This window comes from Lissotriton vulgaris, chromosome 9, assembly GCF_964263255.1.
Source record: "Lissotriton vulgaris chromosome 9, aLisVul1.2, whole genome shotgun sequence".
NCBI lineage: Eukaryota > Metazoa > Chordata > Amphibia > Caudata > Salamandridae > Lissotriton > Lissotriton vulgaris.
Genome location: NC_141697.1, coordinates 1,211,673,101 through 1,211,694,418, shown reverse-complemented (window position 1 = coordinate 1,211,694,418; position 21,318 = coordinate 1,211,673,101). Strand labels below are relative to the sequence as shown.

Genomic DNA, 21,318 nt, shown 5'->3' with positions numbered 1-21,318 from the left:
AGCATAGCATTGCATAGCATAACATAACATAACTTATTGTCAAAAGCATACCTCAAAGGCAATAGGCTTTTAAAGGATGGATTGTTATTACACTGTGAGGAAGCCTTTAGGGAGGTATTTTGTTATATGGAATCTCGCAGATTATCAATCAATCAATCAATCAGTATTTGTAGAGCTTGGCTTATCTCCCTGGGGGTATCCAGGTGCTGGGGTTGGTGAGAGTTAGTCGAAGAGCCAGGTCTTGAGTCTCTTCTTGAAGTCGGTGAAAGAGGGGGGTTTTCGGAGTTGGAGTGGGAGGTCGTTCCAGGATTTGGCAGCAGGGTAGGAGAAAGAACAACCTCCACTGCGGCTCCACTGGATGTGGGGGACGTGTGCGAGGGCAAGGGAGGAGCATTGGAGTTGTCTGGATGGATGGTGGAATAACAGGTAGTGGTTGAGGTAGGAGGGTCCGGCGTTGTGGAGGGCTTTGTAGGTGGATCGGCAGCAGCTTGAATTGGCATCTCTTCTGGACGTGGAGTCAGTGGAGACTTCTGAGGTGGGGGGCGATGCTGGTCCATTTGGGGAGGTCGAGGATGAGTCTGGCTGAGGTTTTTTGTGTGGTCTGTAGATATTTGAGGATATGGGAGCTGGTTCTGGTGTAGAGTGCATTTCCGTAGTCGAGTCGGCTGGTGATAATGGTCTGAGTTACTCTTTTCCTTGTGCTGGCGGGGATCCACCTGAAACATTTCAGAGCATGCAGAGGGTGTGGAAGCATGATGAGGCTACTGCGTGCTTCACGGAGATGTCACTGTCCAGGATGATGCCGAGGTTGCGAGGGTGTTTGGGAGGGTATGCGAACGTTCAAGTGCTTTGGGCCACCAAGTGCCATCCGGTGAGGAGGGGTTCTTTCCGAAGATGAGAGCTTCCGTTTTGTCGTGTTCAGCTTCAGGCAGATGGATTTCATCCAGTCGGCGACGTTGAGCATGGCGTTCTGAAAGTTGAGTCTGGTGGTGGCGGTGACTTCCATGAGAGAGAGGATGAGTTGGGTGTCATCAGCGTATGAGATGGTGTTGAGTCTGTGGGAGAGGACAATGTTGTCCAATGGAGTCATGTAGGCGTTGAAGAGGGTGGGCTTGGGGAGGATCCTTGGGGCACTCTGCAGATGATGCTCTTGGGTTCAGAGGTGAAAGATGGTAGATGGATTTTCTGTATACATCCTGTGAGAAAGGAGGTGGTCCACTTGAGGTCATTTCCTCTGATGCTGATGTGGTAGAGTCTTTTGATCAGGGTGTGGTGGGATATAGTGTCAAAGGCCACTGAGAAGTTGAGGAGCATTAGGGCTGCTACCTTGCCCTGGTTGAGGATAGCTCTGATGTCGTCGTGTACAGGTTTTCTCTGTGCTGTGGTTGTAGGGAAGCCAGACTTGGTGGCGTTGAGTAGGGTTTTCATTTCAGGTGGTCTGTGAGCTGCCGATTGATTGCTTTCTCCAGGACCTTGGCCGGGAAGGGTAGCAGCGAGATAGGGTGGTAGTTCTTGAGTTCGTTGGAGTTGGCGGAGTGTTTCTTCAGGAGGGGTTTCACATCTGCGTGTTTCCAGGCGTTGGGAAAAGTGACCGAGGTGATGGATGAGTTGAGGATGTTGGTGAGTGCACTGATGAATTCCTCCAGACCCTGGTTGAAGGTGTTGTGGGGAAAGTTGTCTGTCGGTGCTCCGAAGTGGATGTAGGTCATAATCGCTGTAGTGATTGGCGTGGTGAGCAGTGTCTAGTCATTTAAGTGGCTGTTGGAGTTGTCGGCAGGTGTCAGGAGGTGGGTGAGGTCGGATGGCAGCAGGTCGAAGTTGCTGTAGATGTCTGCTATCTAGTTGGGAAAGTAGTCTGCAAGGGAGTCCCAGAGGGTTCGGAAGGGAGGAATCATAGCCTCCGTGGCTGATGGGCAGGAGAATTCTCTTGGTGCTGAAGAGTTATTTTGTGTGATTGGCGCAGGCCATGATGTGAGTGGTTAGGGCTTTCCTTGAGGCAAAGGTGGTATTTGCAGAGGGTGGCATTGAAGGTGGTGAGGTCTGAGGGGTTCCTGCTGGAGCGTCATCATCTCTCTACTCGCTTACACCCATGTTTGTAGGCCTGGAGATCGGGGAGTACCAGCCAGGAAGACAGAATGTACAGAGAGAGAGAGCCCCACAAAGGACAAATCAGCAAATCCTGAGAAGGCAGCGCTCCATCACAAAGAAAAGAGCCAAGTCCCAAGCAGCACAGCAAACAAAGGACAGCAAGCCCCATGAAGGGCACAAGGACGAGCGCTGTGCGCACGCCCTGCGGTGGCTGTCTGATGCTACCACAAGGAAAAGGAGCAAGAACGCCAGGAGCCAGCAGGCGGCACTAATTCAAGGGGCATAGAGACAATGCAAAACTGCACCGGAAAACCCTGAGAGAAAGAAGAGGCCAAGCCATCCAACTGCCCGGGTAGCGTTGGGCTACTGTTGGCTTCTCTGTGAGCATGTAACATGGAGTGGCCAACCCTGCCAAGCATGCACAAACCAAGGCCGGACCCAGCATTACGGCTGAGCAGCCTCAAGGTGCAAGCGCGATACCATTGCGCAAAGAGGAGGCGGAAGGAAGGTTGCCTGCCATCTACGGAGTGAAGCACAGAAGAAATCCCTGAGATGGGGCCCCGTGTGGCCCAAAGGTAGTAAGGACAGCATCTACACCCTAACTGCACTAGCATCACCCACAGGGGGCCAAAGACTATTCAGGGTGTGCCCTCAACACTTCCTTAAGACCATCCCGCACATCGGCCCATTACAGGCATGAGGAGAGTCGCACATCCCCACGTGGCAAGTTGCCACCAATGCAAATGGAAGGAGACTCGTCTCCCATAGTGATCCTGAGTTGCACCTAGAATACCTGATCTAGGAGAAGGAAGGTATGGAAGAGGCTGCAGACTGGATCCCACAAAGCACACCTACTTCCACTGCCCTCCATGAAATGGCTGACGCACCTGAGAAGACGCCCAGTCCTACCGACAGGACCAGACCGGTGAGTGGTCTGTGACGGGAGAATATGCGTAGTCCATCGGACATCACAGAGCTGGCAGGAGGACACCGTGAAAAGAGCTGGCAACATGTGGCCTGTTGCCACTTCGCACATGTGCAGAGAAGACATGAAACATGTGGCCTGTCACCACTTTCGCAGCATGTGCAGAGAAGACATGCTGCACGTGGCCTGTCACCACTTTTGCAGCATGTGCAGAGAAGACATGCAACACGTGGTCTGTTGCCACTTTCGCAGCGTGTGCAGAGAAGATATGGAACATGTGGCCTGTCACCACATCTCACAGCAAGTAAGAAGAGGAGAGCGTTGTACGTTTCCACAGTGTGAAGAAGAAAAGGAGTGGAGAAAAAGGAGTGTGACAATTCTGTCACACAGAACAGACTACAACAGGTGCGCAGGAGAAATTAACAAGGGGACAAGAACGAGGACTTGTACCACTATCTGAGTACACATACTAACACAATCCAGCCACCGGGGTGCAATGACATCACGGGAGGCAGCTCAGCGGGAGTACTGAACATAATCCGTCTGCATGCACGAACTGTGTATCTGCCCGACGCTTCACAGTGTGACCGTCCAGCCACCTCTCACTAGCTGCTTAGAGCAAACTGCATCCCTGCTTGCACACAAACATTCCAAAGAAGAGCTGCACTAAGTACACAATGAGCTACGTGGCTGCAAAGTCCCTCCAGTCCCCCTTCCTCCAAACAAGTCATCACCTTCTGTCGTACAAGTCTATTGGCAACCACTCTATCATTTTGCCATGTGCATCACCACCACCCCTGGAGTGTCAAGTAACAAGACTGGAAACCGGCACCATTGCAATACAAAGTGACAAGAAGCACTAGTGTCAATCTGTAGAACCTGTGACTACCTGCTTAACTTGTTAACATCCTGATCCCGGTAGCGAGCACATGTTCTAACCCGGACACATCCACCCCTGACGTTGCACGAGTGACCAGGCAGTGGCTCCGAGGTGGTCTAGCGGCTGTCCAGATGCAGACATGCATGCAGCCTCAGTGCAGCCCACAAGCAGTTCCATGGCAACTCAACTCAGGGGCCTTCCCCAAGCGTGAGATATTGCCTTGACTTTGCCCCACCTATGGATTCCAGGAGGTAGCCAGGCCTTGTAACGGAGACTTCAACAGGTCACTGCATGCCAAGACTCTCTTCAGTGTATCAGGCAACACCATCGTCAAGTGCTCACAATGGACTCCATGGACACTCCTGATGCACCAAAGTTTGAACTATAAAACACCAACTGCATCACAGAGAGAGCACGCTAGCCTGATCAACATCACATTGGTGGACTATCACCCAAAAGACGTGAGGCCAGGGAATTCAGACTTCATCAGCACTGTGTTCGTGTCCAAAAGCAGCTGGTTAAATTATGGATGCGTGCCGAGATGCTAGGGTACTCCCGGATGCACCTGTCCACTGCTGTCCTGCGGACTGCCTCATGAAGCTGTGAGATTTAATTTGTTTTAGTTGTTTTTCATTCCTGCTCAAAGGTTGGACTTTTGTTTTCTTTGTTTTTAATAAAATTTGGGAGGAATGTTGTTTCCTGCTGGACAGTCTATTGTTTCACTAGCCTCTTCCTCAAGGGCTGTCCCATATACCCTTCCAACATAGGCGTCACCGGTCAGGTGACCCTACCAATTAACCTGTTTACTGCGGCGGATATTCTGCCACAGTGCCGGCGTTTGATGAAGTAGGCGAGGCTGCGTCGGACGTTGACCGTTCGCAGCACTAGGGAGGTAGTGCTCCCGTCGGCCAACGGCTGACCGGAGCACGCAACGGGTTAAAGAGCCCGAGTGTACGTGCTCATGGCCAGTTTGAAGCACTACACCTAATTGTCTGTGTCATACTTATGTACAAAGTTTGTGGGCCTACAGTCAACTACTGTACATAAGTTAAACTATTTTTTGGGTATTCACAAACTGCGAGTTTAATATTACTATTAGTAATTTGACGATTGTGGAGACGCAGCAGTCGGGGTGGAGAATTCTAAACATAAAATGGCAGGCCTATTGTTTCATGCGTGGTGACTCTACCGCGAGTGCAGAGTCTTTGCATTTGTAATATTACTGTAAAAAATATTAAACATAATTCACGAATACCCAAAAAATAGTAAACTTTAACAAAAGTGTCATCTTACATTGGTGAATCAGTCCTTGAGTCTTTTGAGCTCTCTTGATGTCCGATGAGGAAAAATGTGTATCGGTTCCCAAAAATGAGTGCCGGTGAGCCCCATGAGCTAAAAATAAGCGCTGCCCAGAACACTTGTCATGACACAGAAAACCTATTGAAAATAATTGTATTTAATTGAGGCGCTACAACTCCCGAGGTGGTACAAAAGGGGGTGGTGATGGACGGAGCATCTGAATCAATCAAACACTCACACCCAGTCAAAAGATCTGGGTTTAATCCATCACCGTTCTTTAGCCCACTCTGCCATCCCAGTTCAGACATGGCTATATGCAAATAATAACTCCCAAGGTGGCTGCCCCTTGTGACGAGTCCGGTACTAACTCGTTCTAGTTCTTTTCGTTTGACAGCACCGTGCGCCTGCGCAGACCTCCCCGGAGGCGGGGCTACGCAGCTGCCATGTTTGGCCTTAAGTAGAGTGAAGCGTCAGCAGCTGCAGCAGGGAAGGAAGCGGTAGAGTGAGCGCAGCAGTTTTAGTTGTTTTTCATTCCTGCCCAAAGGTTGGACTTTTGTTTTCTTTGTTTTTAATAAAATTTGGGAGGAATGTTGTTTCCTGCTGGACAGTCTAGTGTTTCACTAGACTCTCCCTCAAGGGCTGTCCCATATACCCTTCCAACACAGGCGTCACCGGTCAGGTGACCTTACCAATTAACCTGTTTACTGCAGCGGATATTCTGCCACGGTGCGGGAATTTGATGAAGTAGGCATGGCTGCGTCGGCCGTTGACCGTTCGCAGCACTAGGGAGGTAGTGCTCCCGTCGGCCAACGGCTGACCGGAGCACGCAACGAGTTAAAGAGCCCGAGTGTACGTGCTCATGGCCAGTTTGAAGCACTACACTTAATTGTCTGTGTCATAGTTATGTACAAAGTATGTGGGCCTACAGTCAACTACTGTACATAAGTTAAACTATTTTTTGGGTATTCACAAACTGCGAGTTTAATATTACTATTAGTAACTTGACGATTGTGGAGACACAGCAGTCGGGTGGAGAATTCTGAACATAAAATGGCAGGCCTATCGTTTCATGCGTGGTGACTCCACCGCAAGTGCAGAGTCTTTGCATTTGTAATATTACTATAAAAAATATTAAACATAATTCACGAATACCCAAAAAATTGTAAACTTAAACAAAAGTGTCATCTTACATTGGTGAATCAGTCCTGAGTCTTTTGAGCTCTCTTGATGTCCGAAGAGGAAAAATGCGTATCGGTTCCCAAAAATGAATGACGGTGAGCCCCATGAGCTAAAAATAAGCGCTGCCCAGAACACTTGTCATGACACAGAAAGCCTATTGAAAATAATTGTATTTAATTGAGGCGCTACAACTCCCAAGGTGGCTGCCCCTTGTGACGAGTTCTACTAACTTGTTCTAGTACTTTTCGTTTGACAGCGCCGTGCGCTTGCGCAGACCTCCCCGGAGGCGGGGTTACGCAGCCGCCATGTTTGGCCTGGAGTTGAATGAAGCGTCATCAGCTGCAGCAGGGAAGGAAGCGACAGAGTGAGCGCAGCCGCAGTTCCTCTCTCTCCAGCCGCCTTCACCCTCCCGTCTGCCCGCCATGGAGGGCTCCCTGACCCGCCTGCTGCTGGCCTCCGCCGCCTTGCTCTGTGTCTGCCAGGCACAGGAGCTGATCAACGAGGAGGTGAAGCGCACCCTGGACCTCAGCACCCACCTGGCCAAAGTGACGGCCGAAGTCACCCTGAGCTGCCAGGGGCCGGGCGCCGCTAACTCCTTCCTGGTGGCGCTGGAGCCGGACCTGGAGAACCATCTGGCCTACCTGGGGGTCAGTAACCTACATTTGCACATGGTGCCATGGGATGTGGGGCGCAGCCTTATTCTGCACATGGTGCCAGGGGTGGAGGGGGCAGTTGCAGACACAGTGCTAAAGACCAGGGTGCATAGTCCACCTGGTTGACAGATCTGACACTAGTGTGCTTTGCACATGCAGGTGGGATAGGTCCACTGGGAATGCTGTTGCTCACACACCTGGGATCGGTGCCATTCATGAAATGCATGTGTCACTCATGTATGCCATTCATGCAGTGTACAGGCTGCAACAAGCTCTTACACCTGTGCACAACTACAGCCTGTGGCAGCCTTTGACTTGTATATTCAGACAGAATAGGAGGTTGTGTCACATAAGAATTGCACACACCAATGAGAGCATTGCTGTCGAGCCTGTGTACCGATCGGTGGAGGGATGGGCGAGGTGCACAAATAAGGGGCACTTTTTATCATGTATGAGTCTCACTTGTACATCTTTGGGCGGTGCAGTGAGTTACAAAGTGTCCAGTGCTTCTTTTAAGACTTTTGCTGTTAATGAAGTGGTCACTTGTTTTAGTAAGTAATTATTTTAGGCATTAGTACATGGAGCTATATTTTTGCGCACACATTTTGTCCTTGACATGCATGCGCCTAGCACGGGAAGCATTTTTTGGGGTGATTGTACTTAGGTGTGATGGTAGGGTGTACGTTCAAGTACAGTGACGTCATGTGTTAACAGGTATGTCTAACTTTGTTCTGCCCGGTGTCGTGTAGTTGCTGACATATATGTATAGTAGTACACATAGTTGCTATGTGCAAGCATGTCTTCTACACAGAACATAATATGAAGGCAGTCTTGTATCCATACTCAGATAGTAAGCTCCAAAGATCAGTGGAATATTCTCGTCCCCTAAGTAACTTTAGTTGCAGGTGTTTTTCTTCTTATTTTTCTGGTATACTTCACAAGTGGATGGCGATGATTTTTCAGGTGTGTGACTTGAATATCAGTCTAGTAATGTATCCATTACAATACGGGGGGGGCGGAGGGGCAGAGTCATCACCAAGGGCCTGATTATGAGTCTGGCAGCCTACGGAACACCAGACTCACAGTGGTGCAGCTGTCGCATTCTGACCGCCGGATTACAACTATGGCGGTCGGACTGCCATTGCACCGCCACACCTGCCAGCCTGGCGATGGCATGGCAGTCTGACAGGGGTGGTTCCTCCATAAGGGCAGAAGAGCGTCACCCCACTGCTTTCTCTCACTGCGAGAAGCAGAAACCTAAAGTGGTATTTTAAATATCATTTTATGTTTCTGCTTCTCGCACTGCGAGAAAGCAGCAGGGTATCCTTGGTTGTGGGTTGGGGGGTGGGTTGGGGAGGAGTGGCTTGCCCAATGCTGTGGGCCCTGACTGTTTGGTCGGCCTTCTGGGGCAGACCAAACCAGTCATGCGCACTCAGGATTTTCTCTATGTAGGCAGCATGCAGCCTACATAGAGAAAATGGCCTCCCCATAGGCGCCCGACTGGGCGCCGTCCTCACCAATCACAACACTGCCATTGGCTTAGGGGCGGGGACGGAGACTGCCTTCTTCCTGTTCTGTTGGAGGCAGGAAAATGCGGGACCCGGCCAGGAGCCGAGGCGGCGCGGAACCCGGTAAGGATTTTTGTTGTTTTTAATTTTCTCCCCACCTGGACACCCCATCCACGAGTCATACCAGCCGCGACTGTGGTCTGAGGGCCGTAATATGCTTGGTGGTACCCTGAGGCATGGCCAGGCATATTACGACATTCCCCACTGCCAGCCATCTTATTGAGTTTCTTTCTCCATGAGACTGCTGGTAGAGCGGAATGAAGCTCTAGCCCTGCTGCACGAGGGGAGCATGCGGGTTGGCACATGTTGTGTCCCCTGGTAGTTTTACATCCCCATTTTCTGTACAGGAAAGAATGCACAACATGGTGCATTCCTTCCAGAACAGAACCTTGTACTGGCAGTGCAGTTTAAGGCTCCCAATGAGCCTTTAAACTGCCACGCCGCCAGCCCACAAAAATACATGTAATCTAGTGGCGGTGAGTTTTGGTGGTGCAGGAGTGTGGCGCCCACTCCTGCACCTCCAAAACTAGTTATCGGGGCCCTAAGTGATATGGCGCACTGTAACCTAGCTTCCAATTTCATAATCACTCATAAATCGTCTTCACCTTTGTCCGAATCGGTCTGTTCTGTATTTCAAACATTTTGTCAACATATTCTCACTGCTCGCTGATTCAACTTCTGATAAATAGTTAAGTGGTGATCGAGCTGTACTATTGGATCAGCTTCCTCCATGGACAACATTACTGCTTCCTTTTGTTTAACAAAGTTTAAAAAAATGTTGGTCACAGCACACGGTTTGAACTCCCCACCTGCCTATGAGCAGTCCTCTGACTACCGTCTTGCTCTATCACCTGCTCACTTTTGCCAACGGTGCCTAGCCTATGTCATTCATCCCATGTCTGTCCTGTGTATGTCTTTTGTTCTCACCATCCTAATTTTCTCCCAGTAGAATAGGTTTCTTGACCCTTATTCAAGAAGATGCTACTTCTTGATGCTACTTCTTCCAAGGGCGCCTTCCTTTGATGCGCTAGTCCCATGGCTCCCCAAGGCTCTTCATGTAGAGAATCTTGCTTTTAGGTTGCTGAGTGTTTTGTTGAATTTCTCAAATTTTCACTTGCTAAAACTTTCAATTTCTATGGTTTGTTACTCCCAGCAAACCAAGATCTAATCTGTGTTCAGTCTTTATGGAAAGATGGTTAATTGGCCTATAAAATGCTTTTATTGCAGCTTCTTATCTATGGCACATTGTAGAACACATCCCTCGTATTTACATTGAATGGATGCTACAAAAATCATGAATGAATTCTGTGATCCTACCGTAGTACTGAAAATGGATACTAGACCATATATAAAGAAATGTGGGGAAGGTTTGGTTTCTTTCTAAGTTCACCGAATTCAGAGGTGCCTTTTATTAGCTATACACCATGTATTACCGGGTATGTTATAATACATTGCCCCATTCTTGCTATTCATGTAAAGAGATACTGCCTTTGTCATTACGTGGAATCTGCTATATAAATAGACCTGCCAATATGCCCCTTGTAATTGTTTGCTAAATAATTTTAAGCAGTTTAATCCAAGTGAACTCTCAAAAGTAGCTTAGATTAGAATGCTTGATTAATCCCTGCAGGCCAGAAATAAACATTATTGCTTATTGGCTGTGGGTGAGTTTCTACAGGAAATATTTCCAGCAGTAGTTCAGTATGCTGTGCTACCTGCATCTCACAGCCTGCTACTTCAGGCCGGAGATAAAGCATTGTGATATCCCAGCTAAACTGTGATAAATTATTAGAGTAGAGCAGTTATACCATATTAAATAGGATTAGAAGCACAGTTATTAGAATGCATGATGTGAAGCAAGGATAGGTTTTTATAGTTATTTATCCTTCCCTGGTTAAGATGCTCATTTTGCTTAGAATTGAGGGTTAGTTTATTTCTCACTGTAATGTGTCTGACCCCTTATAAACGTTTTCGTGAAATACCATTCCTGCACGAAATAAATATGTAGACTATAAACTCGTGTGTGCGATTTGCAGGGTTTGTGTGCAGACGTTTAAGGCGTCTCATTACCATGGGGTTTAACACGTTTTATTGAAGGGCAGGTAGCAGGTGTTTGGAGCACTGTGTTTGGGCTGTTTGTTTCTAGTCAGTGCATTTATGTAGAAGTTAATTTAATCCATTCGTGCTCTCCAATATTACTGTCGGTTGAACGGCAGAGCGCCTTCTTGGGAACTAGTTCGCATCTAAGTGTGATTTTTGGCATCGTTGTTGTGGTCTCAGCCAGGTGTCCGCCCACAGTCGGCCCTATTCGTACACTGCACGTTAATCTGCTTAATTGCTCGTGGTCTTCTTTCATCCTATTCATCTCGATAGTTTATTTTATGGTTAAGTTGTGTGGGGTAGACAGGGGTAGTGTTGCTCACACACCGCTGTCAGAGATATGGAAGGAATCCTATGCCTTCAACTCTGTATGTGTGTAATCTACCTACCGAGTAAGGGGAGGACCAACTGCTTCCTGTTCGTATTCAACTGTGGTCCCCCAGCAACTCTTCAGTTGGACGTTCATGCATAATGCATTTCCCCCTGTACCCCAGGGAAGATACTTAGTAACAGGTTCTCCACCGAGAAACGGGGCCCATTCAAGTGCAGCGCGCACTCTTAGTATGATCGCTTTTATATTAGGCACCGCAGTGGAGCTTATTGTTGTATCTTTATTTGGACGTTACAAGCATTCCATGGTGATATGTGGCGGGTTTCTATGTTTAAGTTAAGAACACAGACTTCCCACCGGTAGTAAAGCACATTGGTCGACGTGGCCTTTTACGGAACGATACTGTGTATTATATATATTTTCCTCACAGCAACATTAAAGGTTTCAGAAACGCAAATCTTTTCGATACAACGTACTGCATAATGTTTACTCATGCATGCATAGCATAGGCATCGCTAAGGTGTATGTTTTCGTTGAGGACCCCTGTACAAACTACTATCGCAGCTAAAACTCAGAGCCCCAGATTAAGAACACACTTCCGTGGAGGCGGCCACGCCATCTGCCTGCTTCTGGAGGAAGTAGCAGTGTGTGCTTACAGAAGATGCAGCCAATCAGAGGCTGCCGTGCGGTAGAGGTGGCTAATCAGAGGCCGCCGCGGGCTCTTCCGCATGTGAGCCGGGTTCGGGACACGTCAGCAGAGACTGAGCAGCTCGTGCAGGCAGCGTATGATGACAAGGAGTCTAGCACGTGCAGAGCACGCCTTACTAGGCGCTAGCCACCCCAGGCTCATGTTGGTGCAGCGCTTTTCACAGCAAACGTGGGCATTTTTATACTGCTGTAAATAACGTTTGTGTGATGAAAGTTCCGCAGCGAGTGCGTTCTTTCATAGCATCGATTGGTAAATATTCCCCATAATGTTAAAGTACATTTCAAAACGAACAAAACGGTGCACTGTATTCAATCAAGCTGTAGCTTTGTACCATTCTCTTTTCAGTAGTACTGACGCACGTTTATCCTTCACCGAAATACACATTTAGTAAAACGCAGCATGTGAACTGTTTGCAAAGGTAACTCAAACTCTGTTTCAGACGAGTGTGAATGTAGGAGTTAGGGGCTTCCTGGGCTCAACAGTCACCGTCTAGGTAGGAGTGATCTGAAACAGTGGCTTGTGGTCACTTTAATCTTACTTGAAAACTGAGGCAAACCCGTTAATATAAATATAAAAACACAGATCAAATGTTGCTACTATACCACCTCAACACAATAACATAAACCACTACTACTACAAAAGGCAAACAATAATGCAACAGACTACAGCACAAGACAACACAATAGTGCAATTGCGTTTTCTGCTAGGTTGTGTTGTGCTAGGGGTGGGTTTTGTTTATATTTTATTGTTGTTGAATTAATAAAATAAACACCACAATAGGCATACCAGTTGGTATAGATAAGAGGCTTATGAGCTACCCTCTATAGACCCTTTGTGGTCATCCATAGCATGATGGTGGCCATCCTTACCAAAATGCAAATCATGGTATGCTGGACACCTGTAACATGATTGTCAGCTTTTCTGGCATAATGCTGTCCCTGGGTTTATGATGGCAAATCTTGTTTTAATTTCCTGTGCTATGTAAATTTGGTACTGTTGCTTAGACCTCAATTACAAGTGGGCCGTGCATTGCAATAAACCTGGTAACCGTAGTTACTGGGTCCTTAGTAATTACAAGTTTTTGCTTTAAGCATGGAGAGTCCAGCTACTGAAAGCAGCCGCAATCTGTTTAAAAGGGGGTGTGGTACGGGTTGATGAGAGCATAAAGTAGTTTTTGCGGAAACATTTGTTACTGCGTTTTAATCAGCTAAATCTCATATTCCCCATTATTTCTCCAACTTGAAATTATTATGACGCTTCATAACTAATTTTGAGTTGTCAAAATAAAAGGGATACGTTGGGGGCACTCGTAATTGTGGCTCTTATGGTGCTGAATACAAAAAAATCAAAAATTGTATTCCTTATATTTTTTGCCGTGTATAGCAAACATCACATAACTTTCTAAAATCAGATCACTGCATACGTTTTCTTTTAGTGTTGATAAAGTGCAGGTTAGCAAAAGTGGAGTAAGTCATTTTAGATAATCAGGATTTTTTTGGACAGCTAGAATGTAAAACATGCTGCCGTGAGACCGTGCCGTTAAATATTTCAGAAATAAGTACTGGGCTCTCAATGTGTCAGAAGGCCTCAGGCTGTGCCCGCTGGGCATTGGAGACTGGGTGTAAGACATGGCTGCATGTCCCCTGATAAAGCCAAAGACCAACCCCTGTGTGCTATGCCCTTTTGGTGTGGCTGAAGGTTGTGCCTAGTGTAAACTGGGCTCAGGATTTGGCAGAACAGCGGCATATGTTGGGTACTAGAGTCTGTGGTCCTGGGCAGAGGAAATAGCTTAGGTACATCCTGTACCTAGGACAGTAGCCTCAAGGTGCACAGCTAAAGGTTGCACCTAGTGCCTGCGGAGCATGGCATCACGCTGTCCTCCTTGTGTGCGGAGTTACTAGTTGGAGGATGTCACTGCAGGCCACATCTTGTATCCAGGGCCTGCAGACACTGCCAGTGAGTGCTGTGGTCCAGGGTAAATGCAAATTTATTACAATAAATACAAAAAAAGTGAAATAACAAACTGTTGTTAATCAGAGTTAAAGCTATTATAAGTTTCTAATCGGTATTCTTAAAAACAACTTGTATTCCCTGGAAAAACGTTCAGTTTAATGGGCATTTTGGTTACCATCCGAAACCTAAATGCTTCTGAAAATCCCTAGTTCTGGTTAGCTGTAGACTTCTCAAAGCCTCATAAGTGATTACAATGGCAACCCTTAGAAACAACTGCGACCTCTCGGAGGGGACACCCTTCGCAGGACTTTTGTCACATCTTTGTGTCACTTTCAAAATACTGCCTGTCTTTGTATTATTCTGTCTGCATGGACATGGTGCGCTGCATCCCATAGAAGTTCTCTGCAAACTGGATGCAGACAGACTTCATGTGTGCATAAGGCTTCTTTGTTCATGAAGAGGAGGCAAAGTGGGTTACCTTCTTGACACATCCAGATTCCCCTCCCAGCTTCAGTGTATAGGATTTCATCTTGGCCAAGACGCTCAGTGACATGTAAACCTTCGAGTGTGGAGGTGTCACCTGAGCTCAGCATGGCCACAGAGCACTGGTAAGGCTGGACACTACACACCTTACTCCTTTGTGTGAATCATACTTGAAGTAGACTCCTTGGCTGGATTGCTTTGTTTATTACATTTAACCCCTTCGAAGCTAATGACGAGCTGGGCTCGTCATGGCGCTTACCTGCCGTGCGCGGATGACAAGGCCAGCTCGTCATGATTTATGGTGTTTTATATTTTTCAGCGCAGGACGGGAAAACGCCTAGCAGCCATGTGGTTAAAACAAAAAAGATTTAATTTGCGGGTAGGAAAAATTAGTGTCACACATTCTAATCCTTATGTATCGTGTATATTGTGCCATAGGACATTGAGCTCTCCCATGGATTACTGAAAACTGAGTTGCACCACCAGCCATTAGTAGAACAATCCCCCGATTAGAAGTGCCCTCTTGTAGGATGCAATATTTATCACACCCGATAAAATCACAGAATTCACCTGGTGCAATAAGTAGCACACATTACCAGTTTTGTCCAAAGATGAGTCTTGAGTATTTTAGTGCATCGTGCACCAAATACTGCATGTCCTGTCATCTGTATGGCCGTTTTTCCCCATAGTACATTTCGGCATTTTTCTGGGGGTGCAGACTTTTTGACACTCAGTCGTGGCCTTTGAATAAAAGTTTTGCCTGTGATTTCAAGCAGCGCACCTTTTTTTTCTGCCTATTTACGTGTAAAAATATTTATCACTGATTTGCTTTGTTTTTAATTTTGATTAGGTAAAAGGCGAAGGCGAGGAGGATGGTCATTTGGAAATACGTGAATCTAAAGTCAAGGGTAAAAGGTAAGACCTGGTTCCCATGTAATAAAAACGTTGACCCGAATGCTTTGTGACTGACTTTCACTTCAGGGGCCGTTATACTGGAAATTGTTCCGTTTTTGAGGTATTTGAACTTGTCAACAGTATTGGCTGTAATGACAATACATTTTTTCTGGGGCATTTGAGTTTGTTGGCGTTGCATCCTGTTGTGCAAAATTTTATTTATTGAAAAAAACCACTGGCAACAATGAAAAATGCTAAATGCATGCTACAGTTCAGTATTATGTTAACACTATGCTAAGCAAAATTTGCTTTAAAAAAGATTAAAACGTAGCAGATCGGCTTTACTGCTAATATTCAAACGTCACTGACGCACATCTTTCTTTATGATACCGATATCACTAACCAATTCAAATATCACCAGTTTATGTAACCATCATATAATGCACCCCAAATGCCGTCGTGTTCAAGTATTGATTTGTTTCTGGCCTCCACATCACACAAAAAAGCTATTTTCACCTTCCCCCCGATTTGGAAGGATCTTTCATTTTATTCTGTCAGCTGGGTCATACATCAATGTAGATGGTCATTAGCTCGGGGATAAAGTATCCCAGCAGCATCTTCCTTTGGATTTTAAAAAGATCTACAACTTTAGTACTTTGAGCTAAGGTTTATTGCTGCCTCACAAATCGGGATCACATTTTTGAAGGCTGAAGCTCTCTTCAGTAGCTGAAAATGAAACCTGACATTCCCTTACTTTGCCTTTATCATGCTGGACTTGAAGCAGGCCCTCTAATGTCATTAGAGCAAACCAATTCTCACTCTTCAACACTGGTCTTATTTTACCTCCCAAATTACTACAATCTGGCCGAGGTAGAAGTAGTTGTCATCAACAAATTCAATGTCATTGTGCCTCAAACACTCGCATTCTAAACTTTGATGCCTTTTCATGCATTTTTCTAATCGTGTTGTTTTATCTCTCAAACTTGTAAAAATCTCACATGTCTTCAGACATTACCCGTCTGATTCTAGAAACATTCTTTTTGTGCGCTAAAGATGCTGGTTTGTAATATTAGGACCGGTATTAGAATCCCAGTATGGCGTCCTATTTGGATCCCAATTTCTTTTTCTTTTCCTTCACCGATAGAAGGGTATTTGTACAACTTTTTAAAAGATTGAATTGAAAATAACCGAAATTTGCTTTTTTTTTTTCTGTCCTAGTATTATTATATTGCTCATCATACATACTCGTTGATAAAATTCTAGTCCGCATTTCAATATTTTTACCAATCTCTAATTTCACATTCACGTGTATCCGCTAATTTTCAGCTACTCTCCAGTACCGAAACAATGAGGTAATGTGGTGGCTTTCACAAACTACACAGATGCCGCATGTGTTTCATCGGTCCTACCTGCTTCCGAGCACCGCGAGCTGAACTGCATCACTCGGAAGCCTATAAAGTCCTGTACCATTTGGAATCAGTTAAAAGACACTGCACAAAGATATTTCTACCTGCACCAATTACAGAAGTGTTCATTGTTGGACTTCACGATTGCAGACCAGGGGGTAGAGCGGTCTGGAGCCAGTGATTATGCCGCTACCTACTAAACATGTCACTTTTTACCTAGGAATTGCAAGTGGAGATTTTTGTGATAGCTGTAAACACTTGACATCTTTGACTGCCCATTGTGTGTTTCAAAAGAAAACTTTGCTGTTTGCCGTGCAAAAAATATTACTGCTATCCCTGTCGTAGATGTCTCTGGCTTGATGAGGACATCAATCAGAGGGATAGTTGTAGATTTTTGTTCTAAGAGCACCTTACATGGAACAAATCGTTTTCATTGAAAGACATTTATCTTTATGGTTATTATCTTTGAATACACAGAGAAAGGCTGCAAACCATTTTTTTCCATTGGTGATCATAAAGGTTTGCACATTGCTTTCCAAGCTATTTGTTGAACTAAGGCACATTTAATGTGTAAAATAATATATATAACTTTTTTTCTCTTTCAGTGTAAAACAGTACTTGGTTAAGTTGCCATCATCCCTTTCTCCTGGATCCAAAACTAAAGTCACCATAGAAACAGTCTACACACATGTCCTGCAGCCATACCCGACGCACATAACTCAGGCAGAGAAGCAGTCAGTCATATTTGAGGGAAATCATTACTTCTTCTCTCCGTACCCAACTAAGACTCAAACAACCCGCGTGAAGCTTGCTTCCAGAAATGTTGAGAGTTATACCAAGCTCGGAAACCCTACTAGATCAGAAGATGTCATCGAGTATGGGCCATTTAAAGACATTGAGCCATTAAGTCAGGTATGCCTTGAATGTCTCTTGGACTCTGTGTTCTGTGTTTAATATAAACTCTGTCTCTGCCAATTACAGAGCCTCTTGACACTGGCTCGCTTCATGTGGCTGTCTTAGCAATTGTTGATTTAACCACTTTGGAAGCCCAAAAAGGAGTCGATTACGGGAATTGCTACCGTCACCAACAATCTGGCATATTTTTGGGCTGAAACTTGAGTGTTATCTATGAGGGTTTAACTGTCAGCCCCTCTCTTTGTAGATGTTGAGATGTACCATTCACAGCTACGTTGTCTGTTGTGTTTATTCTTTCGTTTTTGTAGTGTTTTAGAGGTAGTGGTGTGCATGAGTGGTGTTGCTTCACAGGGTACCAGAGGTCTGATGTATATTGGCCACTCAGTAGTGTTCCACTCAGCCCTGATGCATAGAGTGAGTATAATTGTTTGTTGATCACTTCTGCTAAGTAGTTTATGTTGGTGATTCTGAAAGACTATATAAGGATTGGATGTAGGCATACTGACGTTCTCTGGGTGGATCCTGAGTGTTGCATGCCTGTGCCAGCCGGAGTGTGTGTATATATATATATATATATATATACACACACACACACTCTGGGTTCGCATTCCACCGCGTGTCTCAATCAGGTGCTCAGCTGCTGATGTTCCATCACTGATGGCTGTTCATATATAGACTTTTTTTATGTCCTCCATGAAAAGGAAACTTTCAACATTTGCAGGTTTCCAAAAATCATCGATGTCCTCTTAAGTATGACTGAAATAAATTGGATGAAAGTTTTCAGACTTAATTTGTATAATGGATTTTTGCATTCTGGTTTTCTAGGAATCAAGGTCTTCATAAGTATTAAAAAACCTCCAGGCCACCACTATAAATACAAAAAACACATTTCAAATCATTAAAAAACAAAATGGAATTACTTTTTTAAAGATATAGCAGATTAATGTGAACGATAACCAGTGGCGGCTGCTGTGGCATTTAAGTGGTGGGCAGGGAGGGGGCAGTGCGGGGGAGAAGAATATAAAAAGGTGCTTACATGCCGACTCCTGCCTCAGTTCTCTTCTGCACCTCTGCTTCTTGACTCCCGCCAGTCCACAGGCTCCTCAACACCAATCCAGATGCTGCTCTCGTGCTGGTATTACCCAACTTGAGAGCAGCGCTGGGATTGGTCTGAGCGCTCTGGTTCGGTCAGTTTGGCACCCTAGATGGCCGGCTAAACAAACATGCGCACTTGCAGCAGTGCCACCACTCCTCCTCTGTGCTGTAGCGTCCATCAGGATGTCCCGCCCGCCCTCGACTCTGCTTAAGTAAGTGCGGGAAAAGAAAATGATAACCTGTGTTGCCATTTTATTTCTTATGTTTTCACTTCTGCTAGAGAATGATGCTCCTCCAGCCAATACAGTGTCTTTGTTCTCCAAACTGAAGGACGTCAGTGAATTATTATGAAGTGCTAGCCGTTTAACGTCCTCGAGTAAAACCCCCTCTTATACTCTGAAGATGGCTTTTCGCCTACCATAGACTCCTCTGGTAACTGGGTCCAGCGCCCCCTCCCCGGCTCCTTCTCCTCCCACAATCCCTTCCCTCTCATTGGTTGCAGCTTCTCCTGGCCCTGCCCCCTATAAACGTTTCATTCTGTTCTCCAGCCACTGCGTTCTTCTAGACGTGGCAGTTCCGCATCTTGGTTCACCGAGGTTAGTGCTGATGTTCTATCCCTTGTAGCTACACCAAGAGCCCTTCTTCCATGTCGGGAGCTATTTCTGGCATGAAGCAGAGATACGTTGGAAGGTATTGAGTTTTATGTGAAAGTCTTTATGTGCTAATAGAAAAACGTAATGAAAATCCTACCATTTTCAATGGTTTTTTTTCCTGAATTATGGTAGATCTTTTTCAGTGTTAACACAAATTCTGAAAATCAAAGGTTATCCGCGTTTATACGCATCCGTGCCACAAGCGTTTGGTGGACACTGTGTTTGTCATTGTTTTATAAAATACACTTACAGATGGTATACTAATTTAGATTTTTTTTTTTTATTGCTGTTCCTGTCCCACATCCAGAGTCCCTTTTCCATAGTGCCACCGTTCCATGGCTCCACCCCCCCCACAGCTGGTCCACAGACACTACCCGCAGACTGTTGGTAGACCGAACCCATTAAACCCCTGCTACTTGTCCTCGGTCAAAGGCCCCAAACCAAACATGCCTGTAAGGACAGCTCGCTAAGGTTTGCTTCTGACAGATACGTTTTCCAGTCGTTTACTCCCCAGGACTTTCCCCACAGGTTAAGTGTTTTTATGGACTTCACAGAGCATTCCTCACTGAGGATCAGTAAAAAAAAATGTAAGAATACGGCCAGGCCACATCAATAAACTAATATTTGGCAACTGGGGAAAATCCAGTTGCCTTGCTAACAGATCTCAATATTAAGTTGTTGTATACACACATGTTTAATAAGAAGAAGCGAGCTGCCTTTTAACGCTGTTTGTTTGCACCTCTGGCCCTCCTCGCCGAGTGCAGCACCCCTTCATACTCGAGACCGAGGTGGGCAGCCGCGACTGTCTCCTGTTGGTGCGGGTCAACCCCAGATTCAAGGCAGAGAATGGCTAATTAAAGAAATGTTACGCTTATTTTAATCCCAGTCCTGCGTATGTACTGCTGGGTCACCAGATGACTCCAAAGTATTATCAATCCAGTAAAATTCATTGTTTTACACTGAAAAAAGCAATTGGTGCAGCTGAATGTTAGAGGCATCACTTGAAGGTGGCATCGCAGTAGCAGGGTTTGCTCAGCATCTTCATTGTGACCGTACCAATTGTTTTTGCTGTGTGGGTGTACCAGTCCGCCACAGTGCACAGACCCAGGTTGTATTAATTTTCAGAAATCGGTTGCTACCAGATAAAACTGAAGAGTTGGAGATCTGGCAGTGTGCAGAAGACCTCTATTTCCATGATCATTTTTTTGTGACGGGTCTTTACTGAATTTACTGCTCCATAAAGGGGCAGCGAGAAGAAGGAAGGGAGGCGTAGGCTCTGGTCCATGGGACCGGTGCCTGCGCTCTCAAGTGTCCACAGCTGGCCCCCAGGTGAGCTCGCTCTGTGCAGGTTGTACAGACTGACACGGATACTCTCTAATATTTTATTGCATTTCCTGTGAAAAGAGAAGAGGATTCTCTGTGGCATCCTTTCCCTGAATTGCAATATTGTCCTTTGCAACTTGTTTGCAATTTTGTGTCGTTTTTATACATCAAAAATTGACTAGCAGAGTCTCCAAGTTTCCTCGCTGCTGGCTTTGTGACAGTGAAAGACCTTTAATACATTGAGCCCAAATACATAAAGGGCTAACTTTCGCATAAACTTGAGGCACGCAGGCTGACACCTTGTGATCAGCCACCACTGTGCTGCTGCTGGCTAAAACAATGGGACTGCAGCAGGCTGTGTTTCGCTGGATTTGCCAGCAGTTGTACATATAGTTGTACGCTTTTTATATTTGCCTCTGTCCCGGAGCATCCTCAAAATGTCGGGCCTCTGCCTATATCTTACACAGAAGCTGAAGTTGTTTTCATGGGTGTGAGGGGTACCACGTAGCCTCAAAATATGGGGCCTCTGTTTATATCTTACACAGAAGCTGAAGTTGTTTTCATGGGTGTGAGGTGTACCATGGGGCCTTAAAATGTGAGGTCTCTTTTTCTATCTTACACAGAAGCGGAGGTTATTGTTCATGGGTATGATGTGTACCACGTGAGCTCTGATTCAAGTTCCAAGTAATGTTTTATATATATTAACCAGGTGTTGTGAAGTCGTTGATCAAATCATTTGTTTGTGCTTGTCTGTAAGCTTGCAGATGGCTGTTTGCTAATATAGATGTATTTTTAGATAGCATGTTTGATCTTTATAAGAGATTTTAAATGATCCTTTTTAACAATAAGATATATTCTATGTTG

The 21,318-nt window shown here is 45.7% G+C and overlaps 1 protein-coding gene across 2 annotated transcripts in view; it reads left to right on the top strand.

Annotated features, from left to right (window-relative positions):
* Window positions 1-5,606: 5,606 nt before the first annotated feature.
* RPN1 (ribophorin I) overlaps window positions 5,607-21,318 on the top strand; it is a 54,713-nt gene continuing 39,001 nt past the window's right edge. Inside the window, exons 1-4 of one of the 2 annotated variants that reach the window (XM_086939300.1) lie at window positions 5,607-5,694; window positions 6,735-7,018; window positions 15,019-15,083; window positions 17,074-17,380. In XM_086939300.1, the coding sequence (XP_086795426.1) occupies window positions 6,794-7,018; window positions 15,019-15,083; window positions 17,074-17,380 (597 nt within the window). In that variant the 5' untranslated portion in view covers window positions 5,607-5,694; window positions 6,735-6,793. Of the gene's footprint in view, window positions 5,695-6,650; window positions 7,019-15,018; window positions 15,084-17,073; window positions 17,381-21,318 lie in introns of those variants that run through there. The other variant, XM_086939299.1, reaches the window with a different exon arrangement.